Raw genomic sequence first — 25,161 nt, 5'->3', positions numbered from 1 at the left:
TTAACCACCTTCTCAGTCAAATCTCCTGCAAACTTAGTTTTAGTAAAAATTAATTTTATCAATTTTTCCTCCTGATATTTTCATGAAATGACAGCAATTCATTCTTCATATGTTCCCAATGTGATGCACACAATTTACTAAAAGTATTTTTTAAAATTTATCTATTCACATTCTTCTTTACTTCCATCCCCAACAATACAAAGGTATGATGCTTTGAGCCAGTGTAGACAGTACTGATTGGCAGACTTGAAGTTTGGTTTTAAAAATCTCATTTGGGGAAGTTATGTAAATGTGGAGATGATTTGGCAGTCTGAGAATGTTTCCTGTTTGTTTTCTTTATTTTCCTTTCCTTCCCTTTTCTTTCCCCCCTCCTAGTCAGGAGCAGGAAAAGGTAAACTGACTCGCAGTCTTGCTGTCTGTGAGGAATCTTCTGCCAGACCAGGAGGTGAAAGTCTTCAGGATCAGGTATATCCCCTTGCCATTATCATTAATTGCATGAATGGGATCCACCTTTGTGTGCATGACTCTTAATTTGGTGTTAAACAGTGTTTTGGGGGAGAAAAATATAATTGAAGAAAATAATTCATTTTTTGGCTTCATCCCCTGCTTATGCAACGTTCTAAAATAGTTCAATGGTTTGTCACAGAGTATTACATTTGTTTTTTTCCAGACTCTCTGAAAACTGCAAATGGAAAGGAATTCAAAAGAATTTAGATTTAAAGTTAAATAAAAAGTAGGCACAGTAGTGCTGAATTTCCTCAAAGGCTCTCTTTTGATAAGGCTGAACCAAATATAATCCCAAGTATCCTCTCTCCTTCCTTGTTGGAGATGTCTTACCTCTCAGCTCCCCAAAATGCACTTGCCTATAAGAAACACAATTGCTGGTTCATATGAAACTTAGGAAATAGTGAATAAGGTGCATTGAACTTTGGAGAAATACTTTTATGGCCTTTGGTGGAGATTTCTCAATACTGCAAAAGTTGTCCAGAAATGAATCTGAGCTGATGGTGACTTTAAGTTAATATTATTAATATATCACTGCATATTTTTACCCTTATTTTTGCTCCTTACAGCAAGATTAGTAGGTTATAAAAATTTAAATTTCAACAAAATTATTTCATGACAAAATGGGAAACTTCACATCATACTTATTTTTGTTTGCCTTTTAGGCATCATATTAGCTTTTATAAAAAATGGTCTTGCTGCTGAAATTGTACTTATTTTATCAGAGGCTGGTTGCAGTCAAGAAAAAAGTAAAATGGTTTACCTGAGCCCAGGGGAGGGAAAGTTGATTAAGATATCATTATTTTTGTTTGGTTTGGTTTTACTTTTTTCTTCTTACTTTAATTGAAATACTCTGAATTCCCCTCATGGAAACAGAGAGCATTGAGAGCACTTTCTTTAAAAGGACCAAAAATAAATTCCTAATAGAATTTGTCCTAAGAGAGTGTTTTTTTTCTAGCATCATTTTCTTAACATGCCACTCATGTCATAAGGCATGGACAGGCTATCTTTCAGTGGCCATTACTTATGTTTCGTATACATGCTTTATTTTACTTGGGCTCTGAGAAATGTGTGGCTTTCCTTCAGCATTTCATTTGTGCTTCTATTTTTAATGGAGATTGAAAAGGGAGAATAATGTGAATATCATGGCTTATATTATTAAATGTTGATTGATGGCTTGTAATGTACTGCACACAATATATGTTAACTCTGCAGAATGACAGACCCTGGGAGAAGTAATGCCCCAGTTGTCCCCCACTCCTAATGCCAGGCAGAGAAGGACAGCCTTTATAGACTTAATCTGCTTTTTGTCCCATTTGACAAGGTACCAGGAGGAAATTTTTTAAGGGATCAACTGTATCATAGTGCCCACTCTGGACCTAAGTCTAGTTGTCTCCATACAATTGGTGCAGAGAAATAAGGTGTAAATGGTGCTTTGTTCCTGCTGGTTCCAAGCTCAGAAACCAAGACTAGCTTTGTAGGAGAGAATGAGAGCCTGCAAGCCTCTCTTTGGATTGGCTGAGGAGTGGTGGGAGCAGGGGGCTGATAGAAAACATCCAGACACACATATAAACAAGTGGCTGTGCTACCTTTTTAGAGAATAAAGAAACAGACTTTTGAGTTTATATGCAATGCCTTCATTAGGTACCACCGGCACTTACAAAATGTGCGGACTGAATCCCAGAGAACACTGGCAGATGTATACAGTATATGGATTGTATCGCTTCCCCAATGTTTGTAAATTCACAGTATTTGGAAAACTGCCTTCATTTTCCAGTGTGGGAAAAACTCTTGCTACCTGTATTACTTGATCTCAGACCCATACCTGATGGTTCAGTCTGTCCTTAAGTTAAAATAATTTTGCTTTTCTAATGTTATACTCTTTACCTGTCAGTGTATTACTGCAACTTGAATCACTCTTTCACTGTTGTTGGATATAAACTTATCCTGTACCAATGTATTTATTAACACTTGTATTTTATTATTGAGCATATCAATAAAAATATTAAAAAATAACAGATTGTTTTTTACCAACTCTATAGCACTTTTGTGTGTTCTTTCAACACCGTAATATATATGCATAGAAAAGATATTTTTTTTCCTGAGTATAGTATTTGTCAACACATGGCATCAGTTTGTACATTTTTTTATAGTGGATATTCTTTAGCCTCTGCTCATGCATTTATAGTATATGTCCAAGCCTCTATGATTTTAGATTCATACATACAGAGGCTGGTTGTTTCAGTCAGTTTTGAAGAAGCAATGAGATCACCTTCGTGGCCTGAGAGCCCTCAGTTTCCCTTGATGATTAACTGTCAAACTGAATCTTCCCCACCTCAGCCACGTCTTCTGGACCAGAAATGTCCCAGTGATTTCTTTAGCAAGTAGAAGCAAATCCTATCCCTAGAACCTGCCTGAACCTTTGCATATTAAGACATTTCTGTCCCAAACTGCAATAAATGACTCTATAATCAAATTACACTCAGTTTTTACAAAGTTTATATATGTACATCCCCAGGAAAAACGTGTTGATGTTGGAAAACTCAGCTAAGATATTTATGATGAAAGTATGTTTTATTTCATCGTTTGTATTGCATGACTTTATAAGCATAGTGAAACAAGGAGTTCACAGTGGAGCCCCTTCCGAAAAAGAAACTTAGCTTCAGAGAACTTTTCTTTATGCTTGTTAGATTAGCCAGGTTTACTGAGAACCATTAAGAATCCCAAATTTGAGAGGGTACAAGCATCAATTTAGTCACATGTAGTGTGAGCATTAGTTTAATTTTCAGTGAGAGACATTATTAGTCATTGGGATTATTTTTTCCTACATCATAAATTTTAATGTCACCAGTGGAAGAAAGCTTTGCCATCAAATGATCTCTTACATAAGAATAAGTGGGCTTAACGTTGGTTAATTTGTCATAGTTTTAATCATAGCATAGGTTTTACATAAAACTGAAAAACATGATTTGGCTCATTCTTCTTCAAAACAGTTAACATACTATCAATCAAATGGCTGATATATGTGAGTTAATACAAAATAATCTATTTTCAGTGCAAAATAAATAAGAATAGAAGTGGATCCAGTCCCAGTGCTGTAAATGGTCAATCTTAAATCAAACATCATTTCAAGAGAATTTTATATTTTGGAAAAGACTAACTGATGCTAAAATAAAATAACATTAAATTTTATATATTATTTATGAAAAATATAATTCTACTTCCTACCTTTTCTAAAAGGCAATGCTTATTGTAACTACACATTATAATGATTTATTAGTGGTATTTATAAACAATTATAATAAGTTTATACCTAGAATTCCTGCAATTATATAGTCTGCTTTTTCATAGTAGTAGAAATCATTGTTGACCTGGGTCTAAAATGGAGTTTTTAATTGTAAATTCAGTAATAGGGGCTTTCTTTATGTCTGTTCTATTTGTAATTATGATTCCTAGTATATGTCTGTCTTTGTGCCAATTTCCCCTTATAAGGAATTATAGAATAGAACTATGGAAGACTTTTTTTTTTTTTAATACGATGGCTGTGATGAGAGCTCACTGATAAAGAAATTTTTTCTAGGTGTTTAAAAATAAACCTGTAGAAAAAAAATAAGTATTTTGATCTACAGGAATTCAACTCGGTTAAGGTTAATATTCATAAGGCAAAGTTTTAGTACTAGATGTTCCTTATGACCTCCCATTGACTCCTGAAGATTAAGTCATTTTAAAGGGCAATTAATTTCCTGACAGGTTTAATTTTTACCATTTAGGAAAAAAAAATCTGCACCTGGTTTTCATTTTTCTATACTTCATAACCTCTATGCAAAATGGAGCCAGACAGAGATTATTAAACCTGGCCCTAAATTATTATATTTTTTCCCCAACAGGAATCAATTCATTTACAGCTTTCCAGTTTTTCCAGTCTGCAAGAGGAGGATAAATCTAGGAAAGATGACTCTGAAAGAGAAAAAGAAAAGGATAAAAACAAAGATAAAACCTCTGAAAAACCCAAGATCAGAATGTTATCAAAAGGTGAATGTGAAAATATTTCCTTAACTTACTCAATTTGGGCACATACATAGTCACAGAACACATTCTAGATTTCACATGCATATTCACCTCCCACCAAACCCTGCATATAATTCTATACGTGTACGTATCTGTGTGTGTGTAAAAAATGTGAATTTAATTTTCTTTCTGTTTATAGTGTCATTACTTGTGTTGCTAGACAGGTTATTTTTAGGATCACATATTTCTTTGGATTCACATTTTAATCTTCTGTTTTCAGTGACAAGCTTGTACAAGGAATAAATATAAATCTGCCCTAAATTTAGGTTTCTTGGACCGATTAACTTGGATTGGTGAACAGTAATGATACCGAGTTTGATATCTTAACTCTCATGTTTATCTTAAAAGACAGAGAGTGGATTAGCAGTTCTCAGTTCATAAGTGATATGGTCCCCAAAGTACAGATGTATATGTCAACGGAATACATGATTCACATTTTATCTGGCTCAGAATTTAGTCTCTGAACCCATCTACTATCAAGTAATGTTTATTTGAGAAATACCCACTTCTACTTCAATAAATCACTGTGCAAAAAGTCATACCTTTACAAACTGAAAACCTACAGTCCAAACTGTCCAAATTTTTGCCATACCTATCATGGTACAAAACAAACTAAGTTGAAATGAAGAGTACCATGAGTAAACAGGCTTGCAGTAGACTTAAACAAACAAACAAACTGGACAACTGGGAAAGAATAGAGCATCTGGTCAACTGAGAAATGACAACCGCCTCTAACAGTTATGTGTTCTATAACCATACTTCTGCTTATAATTGTTGTTTCTGCTGAGGAATATCTAAAATCCAAGGTGTATATGACAGTAAAGAAGTTCAGGTTTCTAAAACAGTTTTAGAAATTAAGCTTTGGACAGCATTAGGATATTTAAAAGTCTCGGGAATATTTAGTGTCCTCCTGTATTTTGTACTGATTAATAGATAGTCTCATAACAGAACATTCATTTTTTTTTTGCCTTCTTTGTTTTAAGAGAAAAAGGGTTCCATGGGATCTCAAACTCTTGAGAGCTCTCTCTGTAGGTGGGAGTTCTGTCATGTGGGGTTTGTGCCCTTGTTATTTACAGTGCAGAATGAACACGTGATATTTGACTCCACCTCTCCCCCACACCCAGACTGTGCCCACTTCCCCTCCTATGACCTTTGGATCTTTCCATAGTCAGGATTTATTGGGTGTTTTCAATCCTGGAATCTAATTTTCATTCTGATGTCATATTGCCAGATTGCTAGTTTTGAAACATGTATTTTTATACCAATAGCTTCACCTAAAATTTATCTGAGCAGGGGGGAAACAGGATAGGTTGGGGAAACCTTTTCCACCCCACCTTTCCACCATCATTCCTGACAACTCCATCCTGCTCTTTGTTTCAGATTGCAGTCAAGAATACACGGATTCTACAGGCATAGACTTACACGAGTTTCTGATTAACACATTAAAGAATAATTCCAGGTAAATTATTAAATGAGCCTCTTATTTTTAGAAGGATCAAATAGAATATTACAATCAAAGTTATTAATCCAACACTTCTAAGAAAGCCATTGTAAGATGCAGATACCTTCCCTGACGTCTTAAACTATCTCCTGTATTTTTTTTTTCTGCTAATGGTTTGCATGTTTACTTTTTATAGAGAGTCTTAGTAACTGGACAGTTACCCAATTAATAAATTATACTTTAACAGTTCTGCTTTTCAGATCACAGAGATACTGGCTAAGGGGGCAAAATAGCAAATAAAAATTATTGTTGTCAAATAAGCCAATTATGTTTTAATGCAGCTATGTATTCATTTACAGTCAATACTTGGCCTTCGTTTTGTTCCAGTTTCCTATTTATTTGAAATATACTATTTATTTGATGTGTTTTTTGATCCTAGTACTTTGCATGCCATAATTAACATTAAGATTACAAAATTTAGATATTTCAATATACTTAACAAATAAGATAAGGAATACTCTTAAATAATGAAATAATTTATAATGAATGAAATGAAATAATATGTACATGGTCAGCATATTCCAAAGAATGAAATAATATGTAAATGGTCAGCATATTCCAAAGAAGAGTTAGGTATAAGTTTGTAGCAGCATACATTTAAGTAATCTTTTCCATACATCTAATTAATTCTTTAGGTTTTTGGAAGCGGAACATACATAAAACCTTTTAAATTTAACATTTATTTTGCAGGGACAGGATGATACTTTTGAAAATGGAGCAGGAAATTATTGATTTCATTGCTGACAACAAGTATGTTAAACTGCAATGCTGGTTAATTTGATGATGTATCCTAGTTTGGTATTGGAGTTAAATTATCCATTCTGGAAAGACTTAGGGATAGATAAAACGTTGTTTAATATGTTCCTTGATTTGTTAAATGGAGACATTATCGGAGTTAGGAACTACATGCTGATGAGAATTGTTGCTTGGACCGTGTGTGCTTCTGCTTGTTAAATTCCTGACAAAATGGCTATAAACAGTGGGGCACTGATTAGCATAGAGTAGCTGTAACAAGAAGAGACCCTTTTCATTTTTATTATATTTTTTTAATGGGCTCCAGCTGGCTGCAGTCAGTTATGCCTGGAAATAATTGTGCTGCTTCAGTGTAAACTATGTAATGACACATCTCCATATAGACGTCTGCAATCACATATTATGTCACATCATTTGTCCTGTGCCTGGCCCCGTTGATAAGGTATCATGGACTAAACTACAATACTGTCCAACAGACATTACATTCCCTTTGGCAAGAGAAATGTGCAACTATGAAACAAAGATGTTTATTGTAGCTTAATCAATAAATCTATAATAAGTAGAAAATTTTTCTAGAAATTAGGACATTAAGTGATGCCAGAAATGCAATAGGCTTAGTGGTTTAGATGAAGGAGAAATAGTTTTGTGTGTATACTTGTAAAAGGTATTATGGGCAAAAAATGAAAATGCTTATTCCACTTTTTCTTGAATTGTGTTCCAGTAATCATTATAAAAAGTTCCCTCAGATGTCATCGTATCAGAGGATGCTTGTCCATCGAGTGGCAGCTTATTTTGGATTGGATCACAATGTGGATCAAACAGGAAAATCTGTTATCATCAACAAGACCAGCAGCACCAGAATGTAAGCCCCATCACTGTACTTATTTAGCATTTTCTTTTTCTCCTATGGATTCATTTATAAGATCACAGTATAAAATTCACAGTACATGACATTTAAAATGTGCAGTGTTATTTATCTCTTGCTCTTATCAGAAGTAGTGTGGCATTTATCTGTAGAAGATTATCTGAGAACCAAGAAAGTTTATAAAATTCAGACAATAAAGTGGATTTATTTCCTGCTCTTTTACATAGCTCCTGAAACATAATTTTCTTTCTTCCATCAGTACTCTATGAAATTACATACAAAGCTGTGAAAAATTTTATGTCAAAATATAACTTAAATTAAAAACAACAGATATTTTTAAATGACTATGACATACACAGAATAATTCTTATTTTCTTTCTTCTTTCTTCTGCTTTTTTAGACATCTATCTTATTGTGGTTTCTGGAGTAATAAAAAGCTCCGAACCTAGAGGCAGAAATCCTGCCTCTAAAACCCAATTCTACTTACTAGTTGTGTGACTTGGAGCAAGTCATTTAAAATCTGCCATCTCAGTTTTTTCACCTGTAAAATAAGAGTTTTAAGCTAGATGAAACATCTAAGACTTAGCTCTAAAAAGAGGATGACAAGTTTTTTCCCCTAAAATAATTGTTTGTTTTTCCTCTTAATACCGGTTCATTGTTTCATTGAGTCACCAAAAGCATAATAACATGAGTAGTCATTTGCTTTGAAGCTTGGAGCTGTTTTTCTTGAACCTATATATCTTTTGAGTACCATACAAGCCAATTCTATAACAAAAAGCGTGTTAAACTAAAAAAACTGCCCACATAAAGCCTCCATTTTTATAATTTTCTTTTTTCACAATGTGCTTGGTAAACCATAAATTGCATGCTCTTTAGAAATGTTAGTGAAGGGAGCTTTTGTGTCAAGCAGAGTATCATGGTTACAATACTCTACACTTTCTGCTCACCAGAGGTTGGGACAAGTGGGGATGGAGATGAGGCTCTTTCTCAACTCAAGCATCAGTCTGTGCTCAGCAAAGGTCAGGGGAAAGTCATAGTGAAGAGAGCACAAACTGAGAGATCTGGGACCAAGCATGGCTATTATTAATATCTCAGTGACAATGAGCACTCCACTTCTGTGGGCTTCAAATTACTTATATATCTTCAGGATAGTTTGAACTGAATCGTGTTTAAGGGCCCTTGAAGTTTCAGAATCATTCAGTCCTGTAGTTGCATTCTACTGTGTTAGCAAAACACATTTTAAAAATTTATCAGGTTCCTATTTTATCTGGTTGTTTACACATGTGCCTCGTATTTGAATAGTAGTAAAAATTAAAGGTAACTTTTAGAATCCTTTATATCTTCCCTATCCATGCAATACTCTTTGTTGTTGTTATAGTTGTATTGTTGTTTCTTATTCTTGATTTTTTTAATGGCTTTTAGATATCATCATGCAGGGACATGCTGATTGCAAAATAGAAAAGCAGTTGACACTTCCTTTTAATTTTTTTCTTATTCTTTGTCTATAAGGTCATAGCAAACATGGAAAACTCCCATAGTTCAAGTATATTAAATGTGATACAGTTTCAACTGGTGGACAGTAGATTTATTTTTAACTCACACCAATTTTGCAATCACATAGTCATAAATACTAGTACATATGTTTTAGACATGTTTCCTTGGAGAATGGCTTTGAGAAAATTAAGCATTATATCAAGACTCCTGGTCAACTTTGAGTGCTGGCTCTAAACCTGATCTGCCCGGTATGGTAGCCAAATATGGCTATTTACATTTCAATTCACATTTATTAAATGTATATAAAATTTAAACTTTAAAATTCAGTTCCTCTATCAGGTGAGCCACATTACAAGCAGCTACTGGATAGAGCAGATATGGAACAATGATATGATTTTAGAACTTTCTATTGGTCAGATTGATCAGCTCTTTCTAAATCCTTGTGTTTCCTGCAAGTTCCCAAATACCACTGGAGAACATAATTTGTCCTTTAAAACTTTTATTTTCTGGCTAGTAGTTATCATATTACTAGAATTTTTCACTTCTAGAAGAGTGCCAGCTTTTTTTTTATTAATGGCCATTTAAAAATAGATGCCACATGTTTATACCTTTAGGAAGAGTTAAAAGTAAGTGTGTGCAGAGAACACCCTCTCGAAGTTACAATTGCTACAACAGGAAGGCCAGGGCTCAGTCTCTGGCTAACTCCTTTCTCTTACACACCACCATTTAGACACGCTTTCATGAGTCAAAGCAAATCATGCCTAAATAAAAAAGGCAAATGACTGTATGTCATGGACTTTCAAGGTATTTACTGAAGTGTTGAGCTCAACAATGTTCAATTCATAGCTGTCATGTTTTACTGTTCTATTCTAACTACATTTCTGACCATCCTCTATTTGAGTGACCATTGAGGTATGGTGGTGGTTCATCCTCTATTTGAGTAGTTCTTGAGGTGGGGGTGGATAACTGATGTATTTTAGCACACGAGAAAAGAGGATGAATTAAATCTCTGTATCCAAACAGGAAGAAATCACAGTTTTCAGAACCTGAATCATTGTCAGCAATTTTAGTGAAAAGAAGTGTTGTTTTGTGGAAAATTATGTTTGATTTTAAAAGTCTGTTGCCATGCTCTTTGGGGTTGAAGTTCAAAATAGGGCATTATATTCAAAACATTCTATTTAAGTTCTAAGTGTCTTGGCTTTTTTGGTTTGGTGAAAAACTTCAGAGTTGTCTTATCAGGGCAATCAACATGTGTTGGTCTTGGGAACCATATTAACTTCAAAATATTTCTGGATTGAAATGTCTTCATTTATTTAAAGGAGGGAATACTGAGATGATAGTTCCATGTGAGTTTTGTGTTTGGGGAATACCTTTTCAATGTCTAGAGTTTTAATGCTACTCCAATGCAAACACATGAAATGCATATTTTAATGGCACTATAGCCTGAGAGAAATGCAGAAAAATGTGGACTGAGGGTGTTTTTGTTTACTAAGAGGTAGAGGGAAAAAAACTTCCTTTTATATTGTTCTTCTTCAGTGACACTTCAATACTACTCTGACATCATTGTTTAAATAATTGTAACTATTTCAGCTCCTTATTGGCTAGAATTTATTTCCCAGAATCCTGATTTTCTAGGTGATAGGCAGGTTAAGTAACTATAGAACGTGACTTGAGAAGGTTAGGTTTCTCATGGAGAAGAAAGAATTTCACATGAAGTTCAAAATATTCAGATCATAACAATACATTCTGTGAGGATTACATATGTGTGTGTACTGCACTGACCTCTAGTATTTTTAATAATATACCCAGATATAATCTATCTGCTCTTTTATGATGAAAACAACTTGTCTCAGGATATACTTCTGTTTGTTAGATATCATCCCTTACTTATAATAACATTGCCTACAGCTTATTCATTTCGCCAAGCACTTTACATCTTGTAATAATATACATTTTCATGAGGTAAATGTATATTATTACATTTAATACAAAAAACCTTACCATATAAATAATTAAAGCTTCATTTTGCAGAAGAAGAAAATTAGGCACAAACTGAGTTTTGGTTTGGGGCTTACAGAGAAGCAATGGTTAGCATGACTGGGACCTAAACCAATGTGTCTAATATCAAAAAGATTTTTTTAAATAATCTTATTCTCTTAAAGCAAAAATACCCAGAAATTTTTGAGCAGAGCCTTCAAGAAGAGTCCCTGGATTGGCTGAAAATTGCAATCCTTTTAAGTCGTTTGTTGTCTGATAAAAAACAGTGATTGATGGACAAGATATTTTTGAAGATTAACTCAGTGGTATCATTAAGTAACGGAGTCTCCCTGCAACTTGATACATCTTGCTAGATTTGCTGTGCTTATTACTGCCACAAGATGTGATTTTTTGAAGGAATGCATATATATATGCATTATATATAAATATATATATTTAGATATTATACATAATATATATTTATATAAATGTATATTATATATAAAGTTTAAACAAATATGAAGTTTAAATAAATATAAAAATTTAAGCTTTACTCCATTTCACTCTTTTTCTAAGAATGAAAAAGCCATATTTATTAATTATGTTCATAAGGGGGGGTGAACCTCTTTATTTTGTTATTACAAAACTACTGCCACAGCAATCTGATTGTTCAACTCCATAGATTCATGCCACATCTACAAGAGCATCAAGTGTGGTGAGAAGCAATGAGACGAGATGGAAAGATAGTTGAAGTAAAGTCAACTGTCTAGAGATTTTACATTAATACATTCCACGTTTCTGTAAATTACCTGATAAGAGCAGAGATGTTATGTTTTTGCAGTCATATAATATACACAGACAAAACTTTCCAGATACTGAAAACATATTTCCAGCAACTACAACTCACCAACAACAGACTTTAGTGGCGGTGGTCACACAAAAAATTACAAGATGGGATTCACGTCCTCAAACGTTTTACACTATAGTTATAGTGGGGGAATAACTTCAGAATCTCAGTCCTCTTAAAACTTGAAAAATGTAGTGCAACTCTTTGTAGATCCAAGGTAGACACATAACAAATATCTAGACAATAGCTCCATAATTGAAGGAACACTATACCAAACATCCAGCAGAACGTATATAACAGATTCATTGGGGACTACCTGCCCATCCATTTCATGGTTCAAATAGGCATTTAGGAAGACTTTGAGAAAGGGTAAGACTTAAACAAATGTAGTGAGGAGGGGGATACATGGCAAGCTGGAGTATGGGCTATAAACGAACATAAGATAAAAATCTCTACGTTTTTTGAACATTTACTAAGAGCTGGGCATTTTGTTGAGATGGTTGTGTTAGGTTTTCACAGCCACCTAATGAAAAGGATTTTTTAAAATTATTTTTCTAACTTTACTGAAGAGAATATGTACCAAAGGAAAATTAGTGAATTGTCTAAAGTCATACTGCTGCACAGTGGCAGCAGGATGCTAATTCAGGATATTTGACCTCAAACCCAGGAGACTTTAAAATAATGCTCTACTGGCTGGAGGCAAATATGGAGAGAATGATATTATCAATGACAGTAGGAGGCTACATAAGATTAAATAGAATCTTGAAGGCGGGCAGCTCTTAAAACTTTAGAACATGAGGGTTGATGTGCATAACATGATACTTTAGAAAGGCTGGTCTGGTATTGACTAATGGGATATATTCAAAAGGAAATGACCAAGAGTAGAAAGACTTGGGTGAGTGCTGCTGTCACCAAGGCATGGGGTTGGAACATTTATGAAAAGTAGGAAATAATATTTGTGTTCATTTGGGAAACAGTTCAAGGTGGTACTGTCACCTGAGCAAACTGATGCACTTTAGAGAATTAGTAAAGGAAGTCACCTTTCCTCTGCAGCACTGCATTTTTGTTGGTGCTCAAAGCTAACCAGAGTAAGAACAGATTTGTGTATGTGACCAGTAGCCTCCAACCACACCTTTTGGTCTACAAATTGGGTCTTAATAGCCAGGACTCCTGTAACAAATGGAATCACCGAGCTGAGAAGCCCTCCACGTTGTGTTCCTTCACCTTTAGTTAGTTCCTGTCTTCTAATCCATTTTAGATTGCCAGAAATATGTTTTGCTCTGACACTTTTTTATTTTTTTATGGAATTTTTTGTCAGCTGTCAGATTAGGTGATGATGCTGAATGAGACCCTTGCCAGGATGAAGGTATTAGGGTCCATGTTATTTTGATATTATAAATGATATTTATAATAGATTTACTATATATAATGTTACATTTTTGATATTTAGGATTTAGGCTAAAAATATGAATAATGATCTTATCAAAATATTTTAAATGCCACAAATACATGTGTCTTTCTATATAAGAAATTTTGTCCTTCTCTTTCTCTCACTTTCTGATCTTCAGTTTCTCTCTCTTTTACTCATTTTCTGTGCTTGACACAAAGCAGTTTATTGTTGTTCTGTTAGATATATTTTTAACCTTCCTCTTCTTCATCCCAGAGAAAGGATGCACACTTAGAGTGTACCATTGGAGACTAGAAACCATCCTCTTGCACAAGTGTTTTCCAAAAAGCCAAGATCAGCCACAGGCAGTGAGAATCCCATGTATATCTGAATGTTTTTGCATATGTCAGAGCAACTGTTTAACTCATCCCAGATAATTTTCATGTTAAAAGATTGTCATCTCTTGAACATTTTTTGTCTTGTCTTTTACATCCACCCACTGTCATTGCCTCAAATCCCCTGCTCTGACAGTGCAGAGCAAATAAAGGAAATAGCAAATCCACTGAAAGAGAGTGGATATAGGCCCTAGAAACTGTGACACAAAAATAGTGGCCCAAAGGCATTGGTTTGAGGCTATACCTTAAGTGCCGAAGGACATATCCAGTGATCCTGAGAAGTGTGAGCCTGGGTATTTTGCCTGGAGTGATGAGTGATGTGTACTGACTATGGCAGTTTGTTTGTTGTATGTTCCAGAAAGGATGACTAACTGAGTTGGCTGTTTGGTAAATCATAAAAGCCATGAAACTCATTCTAGAACTAAATAAAGCTTCTCTATAGATAGAGGATTGGAGACCAATTGATTTTATTAAGAACCCCTGAAGTGATGGATAGTTATTACTACATCAGCAAGAAGGATCATGGGACTTTCCACTTTCTCAGTGGGTAGACCCAGACAACAGTATACAGCAGTATGCCAAGGTCACAGAACATCTACTGTGCTTAGTTTTCTAAAGAGGCTAAAGCTGAAAATGGGAATCCTTGGTGTTTGGCCCTTAAGCATTTCACTCCCTGCAGGTGATTAAGTACATTTATAACGAAACAAAATAAAACAAAATATGCTTTTACTTCCGTGTTTATTATATTTATCTTCCTTTGGCTAGGAATGTGCATGGCTCTTTGAATAAACTGAGCATCATCCTGATGTGGATGCTTCCTTAATCATCCTCTGAAGAAGACCAAGCATCAATTTATTTAAGTGCCTCTTAAAAATCTATGAGTGGTTGGTTGGCATCCTGTCTTTTCTAAACATGGTAAATTTACTCTGCACTTTTTACAGGAATGGCAGTGAAAATCATCTGACTAGTTGCCAAAGATCAGAAACCTAAGAATCACATTGTTCTCAGGAAAACTATGAAACTTTATTTACTGAGCAAGACACTTCATTTTTTAATCTATACTCAGGCTCAAAATGAGACTTATTTGTTCACATTGGTCAAACTCCATGTCATTTTCTTCAAATATTATATTTTCTCCATATTATTATTCCCAAATACCTTAGAGAATATAAGATTCTGTAGATGAGATAGATAAATACTAGAAATATACCGTAAGAAGGAACATAAGTTTGTTGTATTCCTTTCCCTACTTGAAATTATTTATGGGCCTTTGAGTGTGAATGTATAATGAACTATTTTGGAAATGAAACATGCGTATATGTTCTATAACATAGTACCCTTAATATAACATTTTATAGAGATTTTCTGTGGAGTCATGATATGTTTAATAATTTTATTTATTTATTTATCTATTTTGCTCATGACATCCTAGGTAGATAAAGCTAAGCCATTTTAAAGGAGAGAAAACTGAGATCCATCTCTTGATCTTATCTAGTCAATTCACAGAAGATCAAGATCAAAATTCAGTACTACTGTCACTCAGCCGTGACTCTTCTCCTAAAGTTAGGGAAAGAGGAATTAACATTAACAGGCTTAATACTCTCAAATAATGATGAAAGAGAAAGAGAAGTAAACCAAGCACTGTTCTTTAAGTCGTACCTATTGATTCACTTATACAAATTCTAGTTTGCATTTTATTGCCTTTAAAATTCAGCAAAGAACCAAATTAAACAACATTAGTACTAAGTTAGATGGCAAAAAAAAGTCTCCAGAATCACCGGACACACTGGATTCACAATTGCCTTGGCATACTTAGAAGTGACACAAAACTCTGTTTCATGTTCTTAAATTATGTCAGATGAAAATCATTTCTCAAGTGTTCAGTACTGTGCTTTGAACAAAAGAAGTATAGGCTATAGCACATGTTAATTCTTTTCATAGTTTATTTGAGGAGCCATGACAATTTTGATCAAGACTGTGTGTGTGTATGCGTGTGAATATGTAGTGTGTAACTACAGGTGTGTCTGTGTGTGTAAATACATACTACGTATCATACAGTTTAGAAGTTAAAAGTTCATCATACATATACCTACTAGAGATAGTATTGTCCTAAATGTATAATAGTTTTGGAAGAAGCAAGATTATTGTGGCTTGATTTCCTCAATCTGCATCTTTGCTTGCTATAGGCAGCAGAATTATGCCCAGTACCTGAGGGTTTCCCTTGTTTCTTCTAAATCCTCCTGTAGGGCTGACAGTCATTTTAGCACTTGTACTTTGAGAAGTTTTAGAGAATACTTGAAGGTGAGATTCTGGTTGTGTATAATGAATATGATAATAATAATAACATGTTTTAATGTTCAGTACAACTCTTCAAACAATAAATTGGAATCTATCAAGAGCAGTGCACATTTATGTAACACATTTTATCCCACAACCTGACTTCTTCCAATGTACAGCCCTTCAGGTACCACAGTGTTCTCAGAGGAGCATAGCCTTTAACTTCCCAATCTTCACTTCCCATCTTCTGGGCTTCAAGCCAGAAAAATGAAAAAAATATATATATAGCTTTTATTTACATGTACCAAAAATATTTGGCAATTCCCTCTCAAGTAAACTACACTAGTAACTCTGTACCTTCACTGGGATTGAAATACTGTATTTGCATATGGGCTTCAATGGAATTCTTTTTTATACAATATTACAATATATAAGCAAAAAGCCTTTTGTCTCAAAAAAAAACAACAATTATATTCAACAGTTTCCAAAGAAAACATCACTTTCAGAAAAATATGACTGCCATATTTGGAAATACACAGATCAATCCATTATTTTAGTATTACAATACAGATTATATCTATCCTATTTAAGGTTAACTTTAAAGAAAATTTTGGATCAATAATTATTGTTATGCCTTTAGATTTTTTCTACTCAAAGAATATGAACAGTATAACCATAGTTTCTAAAATTTGTTAAGTGCTTTACTAGTGCCTAGCACTGGGCTTAGTAGCTTACTCACATTATTGCACATCTACGTAATCCTCCCAAGCAAGTTAAGCATTATATTTTCTATTTTTTACAATAAACCAAACAAACAACAGCCCTCTCCCTCAGGGAGGTTAAATATATTGCAGAAAGTCACACAGTAAGATGCAGAGCTGAAAAGACATAATTGTTTTTAGGCTTGCTTCTCAGTGTTATGTCTGTATGCTTAAAACTATTTTAGCTATTGAAACTATTGCTATTTCAAATATAGTATGCTAGTTTATGTCCATTTTATATAAAGAACTTAGGTTATGTATTAAAATGCAATGGTTGTTTTAAGGGAGTGGAACTTTGAGTCATTGTATGTATTAGTGCTACTATCATTTAATGTTCTTATAGCACTGAAATGGAAGGATGGAGAATTTAAAGAAAAAAAAAAGTACACCAATACTTTATCCCTGATTTTAGTCAGTTTATTATCACTGATAAGAAAAGCCTGAGATTAGAAAACTTGCAAGAAATTAGTACCCTGGAGCTGAAGAAGAAATCACTCATCATCAATTCAGTGTTGGAAGTGAAAAGAAGTGAATTCAACATGCAAAGTGTTGTGCCTTTCTGTCAAAGTAGCACCAGAGAGAAGTAAATGATCAAATATATTGAACCAAATATCACATTTGTAGATGAACACTAGATTATTTGTTTATAGGTTTACTTAGAAAATGCCACTGGAGTTTTTGAAAATTTTATTTTACCTTTTTTATTATACTTTAAGTTCTAGGGTACATGTCGGGCAGTGGGGGGCTGGGGGAGGAATAGCATTAGGAGAAATACCTAATATAAATGACGAGTTGATGGGTGCAGCAAGCCAACATGGCACACGTATACCTATGCAACAAGCCTGCACGTTGTGCACATGTACCCTAGAGTTTTTGAAAATTCAAGGAGCCTAAAATTGTCCTAGGCTAATCCTAAATCTTAATCGTGATTGAGATTGGTGATAAATCGATCAATGGAATCAATTTGGTGGAATCCTCAATTTTAGGCTAATCCAAAGCATTCCAAGTTTTACATAGGGGCCAAACAATCTGTAAAATGATCCCCATGTAAAACTTGAAATGTTTTGATAATCTCAAGAACCTAGGCATATATTTGATGTTATCCTCATATTTTAGAATATATGTGTGCAGTATTTCCTAGATAATTCATATAAGATCATCCTCATATCATTTAGAAGAATTGCCGTTCTATAAAGTAATTTTTCTACTGTAGACATTATTTTTCATTTGTGGAAATTCTAAGTATATAGGTAAACTTGAAGAAATAAGTCTGTTTTGTTAAGCTAAGTATATCTATCTGACCTGTGTGACTGTTAGGTGCTGTCGCCAACACCATGCTCAATACAGATAATCAAGCTCACGCACCTAGTATATAATATACCAGGTCTGAATTGCATGTGATTACTTTCCCTTTTTATAACTTCATATTTTCCCTTTTTCTTATCCTTGCAATCTTTCTCTATAACATCATTATTTACTTTTCTCCTATAGATAAGATAAAAGAGATCTTCGGAGTGGACAGTATTATTTAGTTATTTTCATAATATTATCATTAGTAAATGGATGTTTATGTAGATAGATAAATCAAAAAGGACACAGCAATAAAGAGAGTGATTGGCAGGGTAGGAGTGGCTGACATATACTAGAGGGCCTTAGAAGCAGGGAGCATAATTAAACCTGGTATTTTTAAAAGTAGCAGTGCAGTAGAACAATTGGGGGAGGGGGGAGGGATAGCATTGGGAGATATACCTAATGCTAGATGACAAGTTGGTGGGTGCAGCACACCAGCATGGCACATGTATACATATGTAACTTACCTGCACATTACGCACATGTACCATAAAACCTAAAGTATAATAATAATAATAATAATAATAAAAGAAAAAAAAAAAAGAATTGGTTTGACAAAATAAAATATCTAAATGCCTATTTTAGGTGATTGTAATAATACATGCTATGAAAGAGTATGTTCTAAATATTCAAAATATGTGAATATGTTAAATATCTATTATCCAGTAATTGGATACAAACCACTACTAAGTTGTTGAATTGGTTTTCTATCTTTTTAAGCTAATAATTTTCATTATTTTGTTGTTATACAATAATAATTATTTTCATAATCACAAATATATAAAAGGTTAAAATAAAATTGTCTGTTATCCCACCATCAGACATACTTACTCCTAGCATTATTATTCTTACATATTATAGTTTCAACATAAATATGATCAAAGCATATTTATGTTTTTATTAATTGCTTTTCTGTGTTACTCAATATTATTGGATATAATTTTATAGAGCTACATATCATACATTACATACCTTAAATTACTTACCTAATCTACTATAGATTTTTCACTATTTTGCTGTTGTGAATGATGGAACTCTGCATTCATTTATTATTTTCTTTGGATTCATTATTAGAAATGGAACTACTTTGTCAGGACAAAATGATATTTAAAAATTTTTAAGTCTCCAAATCCACGTAGCCAAATTTTTTGCTAGAGCAGAGGTACCAGTGTAAGAGATATCTTACAAATGCATGTTGTTTTTAAATGTTGTGCTTAATGTTGTTCATGAAAAGTCTTATGTTAAAGGAGAGTCAAAGAGTTGGTTTGCATTCCTCTGCTTATATATACAGTACACTATAGAAACAGAGAAGAATAAAATGAATTTTGCAAGGGTGTTACAAAATTTGGAACAAGAGTTTTGTGAGATACACTTATTTAAAAAGAAGAACTAGGACTTTCCTATTTTCAATAAAATACATCCAAAATGTACATATTTTTAATTGAAAATTTTTGAAACATTAAGGGAACAGTGTCATTAGATTTCTCTAATTTGTTTGACTATTAAAGTGCTTTTGATAGGTGTCTTACACCATCAAAATATTTTATGCTGTTGTGCATAGAAACTTGTAATTTTTTGAGATACGTATACATATTGATAACCACCTTTCAGTTACTCAGGGTGAAATTCAAGACTTCTCTCTATGACTCTACATATTCAGTAGAATTAAATTCTTCATTTATGTTTGGAAAATAAGGGAAGGATTAAGGTTAACTATTTGGAAAAAAAGTAATAAATCCGGTCTTAAGAACCTGACCATAAGATAAACTATTAAAATACTTCAAGATAAGAAAGATTAAAAATAATAATAATAATGAGTGCTCATCTATTTCAAGCTTCAAGGGGGAAAAAACTAAAACTGGAACTGAATGACTAGAACACAAGAGTTTGATTATCTTCACACAGCCACACTGTTTGTCAGTTCATGAGCTATGCCTAGTTAAGGAACAATGAAGAATTAATTCTGACTTTTCAAAGGTTTGATTGGGGTTGCCAAGAAATTGACCAGAAATGCCAGTGCTCTTCACTACACATGAACAATGAGTTTCACAGTAGTTATGTGCTACAAATTGTGGAAAAACATGTTTTTACCTTCAAAAGAAGAAAGTATTTTTCACCTAGAAAGCATTACATTTATTTTCCATGCTTTTTTGATGATAATATAGAGAAAGATAGAAATAATGCCGTATGTACTAAAATCTACCAGAAAAAAAAAAGTTAGGCATGAATGATGCAGGGCTGTAAAATATATAGTGAAGTCTAGTCATCGTTGATTTAATAAATACCACCACCTTTTGCAGTTTTGAGAATGTTTTCATCCAATTACATTCACATATTAATACATTAAAAGTTATCCATTACCATTTTAAATAAAGGTCTACAATACATTATTTTAGTTCTATTCATTTTATTGCTTAGAAATAATGTTGATGTGGTGGTAAATTAACTGTGAAAGGGAGTTGAGTTTTCAAAGCTATAATATAATGGTACATTACCAGTAATACCAGTAATTTTTAGTTTAATCACTTGCAATACTTCAGGTGTATGCCTTAGTTTGCATGAGCTTAAACTGCAAAATTGCTCTTTAGCACTATAATCGTAAACAATTCTCTATAAAATCAACCTAGAAAAATTTTATTAGATTCACTTGAATTTTTAAGCAAAATTCAAATAGTTTCTCTATGATCATTCAATATTTCTGGAAAAATATAAAAGGATTAATAATTTGAACTATTAAATTCCAGTATTTGAGAAAAACCTAAGGTGTTTGAAATGCAGTTATTAAGGATGCATTTTGCATAATTTGTATCATTAGGAAATATTTTTGCTCTAAACAATATTTATATTATTAATTAGAAAAAGCCTTTTGATTACTTTTTAGTTATGGTGTAGATGCATTTTTTTCCAAATATATGAAAAACAAATAAATGACTACTACAAAGAAATGGAAATGATATTTTTAAAATAATGTTTAAGTAGCTCTTTTAAAGATACAATGACACTTGAAACTGAGAAGTTCCAAAACTAGGAAGGCCACGATTTTCATTCACACTTCCATGTCTTCCCAAGATACCCTCAGATTTAAAACAAACAAAAACATTTGTTTTTGTAACATGATTAATTTTGGTCAATGTAAATTGAAACATAAATCTGATTTTTAAAGATCTCACTAATGTTCTAAATTTGAATTTATACTCCTACTAACCAAATTATTTCTGATTTATAATTATAGGATTTAAAATTTGATATATTATTAAGTGACTTTTTTATCTGTCCCTGAATTATAGTGATTTATAAATAGCTGTGCTAAATGTTCATTTGCTTATACATTGGTTAATTTATTTATTCATCCAAATGCCTCTCAGGTACCAGGCATGGTTCTAGGCACTAAGACTTAAGTATTTAAAACAGACAAGGTCTGTACTGACATGAAACTTAAATTCTAATTCTGGTTAGTGTCCTGAAATCTCACTTTAATGCTTTTCAACCTAAATAAGTCAATCTATAACAAATTCACTTTATGCTCATGAATCAGAAAGTCCACATTCTGAGATAATTTTATTTGTAAATGAACAATTACAGACTATTACAAACAAATACAAACGAAATTTCTGTAAATTTAGAAGTTAGTATATCATTTCACTTAACTGGAGTTTATCAGATTACAGAGCCTGGGGATATTAGAAGACACCAAAATAACATTGATACAATCAACATCTGTATTTAAGTCAGCATCCTAATTTCACTTGCTATGGAAAAAAAATGTGTAACAACATATAAATATTGGATGAAAATGTTGGAATGCTTAAAAAAATCTGGAGAATTTCTAGTGTTTACAGGGAACTGCAAGTCTACACTGTAATATCTTTACAGTGTAATAAGAAATTGAAGTGTCTTGTGACTATGCTACACTGAAACATGTTTAATTTCTCTACTGTAAATGACCTTTTCATTGTAAAGTACAGGTTTACTTCTTTAGAATACTAATTTTATTATGTCATATTAGCACTTTCAGGTTTTTGGTTACATTTTAAATTTGGTGGAAAACATTTACATTGAAAAGTAGGATAATTTGATGGAGGAATTTTGTTCTTTATTTTGGGGTTTGAGGGCCTTCAGCCCACTGTGTACAATATAGAGGAACAAAACTGAGTCTCTGGAAAGATGTGACCAGGCTGTGTGATGCTTGTGGCTTACTGGGCAAATTCATAAACGTGAAATCAAAAGAAGCATGAAGGGATGGTTTCCTTGTCTTTAAAAGAGGCAAAAAATATTTGCTTCTGCACCAAACTTTTATTGTAAGGATCGAATAAGATATTGACACCATGTTCCAAAAATTATACTCAGTTTAAAAAACTCTAACTGATATTATTCCAGTTTTTTGCTATTGTCTGCTCATCAAAATTATTATAATTTATATACATGTATTTAAGGAAAGAAAAAATGCTTCTCATCAAGATTTGAATTATACACTTAAACTACTTCTTTATTTTTAAAGTGCTATTTGCTTATTTTGGAGCTAGGAGCAAATGATAAGTTTCTCTTAATTACTGGTCACTCATATTACACAACAGACACTGTGAGTGGCTTCCTAATGACTCAAAGCATAATGAACCCTGTAGGGACAGAAAACCTTCTAGGCTTCAGAAGTAATATATCAGATATGACAGAGACCCTTTAATGAGAGTCATAAATTTTAACTGTCTAAACCAGAAACAAACGTTTTAGCCCTTCCTCTGTGGATGAACCCAAGTCCAGATCATTCATTGAGTTCTGTGGTCTGCAATGACAACTGTGAGAAATTAACAAGAAAGTGGAGCCGTTTCCTTTAATAATGCCAAATGATTAAGAGGACCTAAAAAAAATCAATTGACTAATCAATAATGTGTAACTGCTTGAAGCATCTTCCCCATGCTTATCAGCCATTAAGTTGTTTAAACTAAATACCTCCATTTTCTCCAATTACTGAACTGATTTACAAGACATGGTCAAGGGTGTCAGAGTCTACTGGAGCCAGATTCCAGAGCTTTTGTTTTTGGAGGAGGCAGAAAATAATTTTTAAGTGATCCTCTCTCACTACACAGTCCAAAGACTCTTAAAAGGCAAGATGTGATAGAAGATATTCTGCCGGTTTCCAGACATTGGTGAATTAATGTGTTACTCTCAAGTTCTAAACATGTATATTTGTTTCAGAATATGGGTAGGAAGTTATTTGAATTCAGGAGTAATAGAGGTCAAAATAACTAAAGAAAACATCTATACGATATATACAGGCGGGCCTTTAAATTTGTTTTTCAATTTCAGCCATGATGAGCAGCATGTAGCAAACAAGACCCCAAATTCAAAACAACAAAAAGTATTCTAACAACATGTGAAGTGACATATTATTACCTACCTGTATATTGCCAGCAACTCTAGTATCAAAACCACTTGTAAACTTTTAAGTTAAATGACACTGTGGGGGAAGAACAACACTAAAAAATAACTTTAAACAAGGGGAAAAAACTTTTTTATTGATATGTTTTACTTTGCTGGCAGACCAGAGCAAAGGTTTTGTGAACATTTAAAAGATGAAAAAGGTGAAGAATCCCAGAAGCGGTTTATCTTGAAGCGAGATAACTCTAGTATTGATAAAGAAGACAATCAGGTTGGTTCTCAAGTTTGAGAGTGGCTGACATTGTTGTTTTTGAAGGTGGGCTGACTGATGTTCTTGTCGTCCCTCTGTTGTCCCTGCCTTCTCTCCAATCCTCCCCTGCCTCTGACACCACTGTCCTATCTCCAACCTCCTTCTCCTCCTTGCCTCCCCCTTTGGCATTTGGTAGCAAAACAAATATGTCCTGGTTGCTTTAGCAATGGCTCTGTGTTGGGCTGCATGGGTGGTGCTTGGCGCAGTTTCTGCTGCATGTCTGGGGGGGTCGGGATGCCACAGGCTCCGAGCTGTGGAGAAAAGCTTTGTCAGTCGCATTTCCAGATGTCTGTGTAACTATGGCAGTCGTTCCACTCCCTACAGCTTTGTCCTTCAGTTGTGCACAAATTGAGCTGGATTATCAATACGGACCGATGATCAACCGGTGTAGCTGTAAAGAACAAACCTTGTTATGGTGAGGACAGGTGGATTTTGCAACTATCCTAAAATAAGTCTTCACAGAAAAGAATTGAGTTCATGTTTTAGTCTTTTATCCCCTCTCCTTCCCATGTTTTATGGTCCATGTAAATTGTCTGCTTGTTTTGCATGAAGTGTAGCAGAACTTTACCCTTGTGTATTTTGCTTGTGACAAAACATTATGTTGTTCTAGAGTAGCCTTATTTGCGGTACCTGGACAGGAGCAAAGAGACTTTACTAAATCTCTTCTTTAGATGGGGGGGCCGGGGGGGGGGTGCTATGGGATCCAGGGTGATTAGAAGAAAGCTAAGTAAATGGCAAAAAAAAAATCCCACAAATTTTAAAATGATAATAACAATAGAAAGTCATATAAATGCCATTACAATTATACTTTGTGTCTCTGACAATCAAAATAGACTTTTTTGAAAATGACTTTGCTTTAGAATTCTTAAAGGTAAGACAATATGCATCTCAAGTTATCATTTTAATCACTCTCGGTGAGTCATTCAGCCAGTGTGTGCATCTCTGATGCACTTTTTAAAAACTTGTTCATCATTTGTATCTCGTTTCCTCCCACTACCACCAAGCTACACCATGGCTCCTGTTGACTATGAAACATGTGCCTGTGTCACGTTTAGTGGGTGTCTGTTGAATGGATGGATGAATGTGGTTAGTGCAGAGCAGTTTGTGAGGAATGGAAAGAATAGATGGAAGGAGACTTAAGATACAGGAAGTAGTCAGAAAATAGGATAAAGAGCAGTCCTCATGCTGGGTTCTTTGAAGCATTACTTTAGAGTTCTTGGTATTGACTCTTGTCAACAAACAGGTTTTTAAAATTTAGCCTGTAAACCTGAGGTCATTCATTCTATGCCAAATGCA

At 33.7% G+C, this 25,161-nt stretch overlaps 1 protein-coding gene across 19 annotated transcripts in view; it reads left to right on the top strand.

The window, feature by feature from the left end:
* The window catches only part of ARPP21 (cAMP regulated phosphoprotein 21), a 157,213-nt gene that overhangs the window by 45,096 nt on the left and 86,956 nt on the right, over positions 1-25,161 (top strand). For 16 of the 19 annotated variants that reach the window (XM_054482510.1, XM_054482511.2, XM_063662059.1 and 13 more), the window contains 6 exons: positions 376-465; positions 4,392-4,536; positions 5,953-6,031; positions 6,764-6,823; positions 7,548-7,688; positions 23,718-23,826. In XM_054482510.1, coding sequence (XP_054338485.1) covers positions 376-465; positions 4,392-4,536; positions 5,953-6,031; positions 6,764-6,823; positions 7,548-7,688; positions 23,718-23,826 — 624 coding nt within the window. Of the gene's footprint in view, positions 1-375; positions 466-670; positions 2,539-4,391; positions 4,537-5,952; positions 6,032-6,763; positions 6,824-7,547; positions 7,689-23,717; positions 23,827-25,161 lie in introns of those variants that run through there. The other 3 variants (XM_054482523.2, XM_054482525.1, XM_054482524.1) reach the window with 1 other exon arrangement.

The sequence above is a fragment of the Pongo pygmaeus genome, chromosome 2 (assembly GCF_028885625.2).
Source record: "Pongo pygmaeus isolate AG05252 chromosome 2, NHGRI_mPonPyg2-v2.0_pri, whole genome shotgun sequence".
Lineage (NCBI taxonomy): Eukaryota > Metazoa > Chordata > Mammalia > Primates > Hominidae > Pongo > Pongo pygmaeus.
The sequence above is the reverse complement of the archived record's forward strand: the minus strand, read 5'-3'. Positions and strand labels throughout refer to the sequence as shown.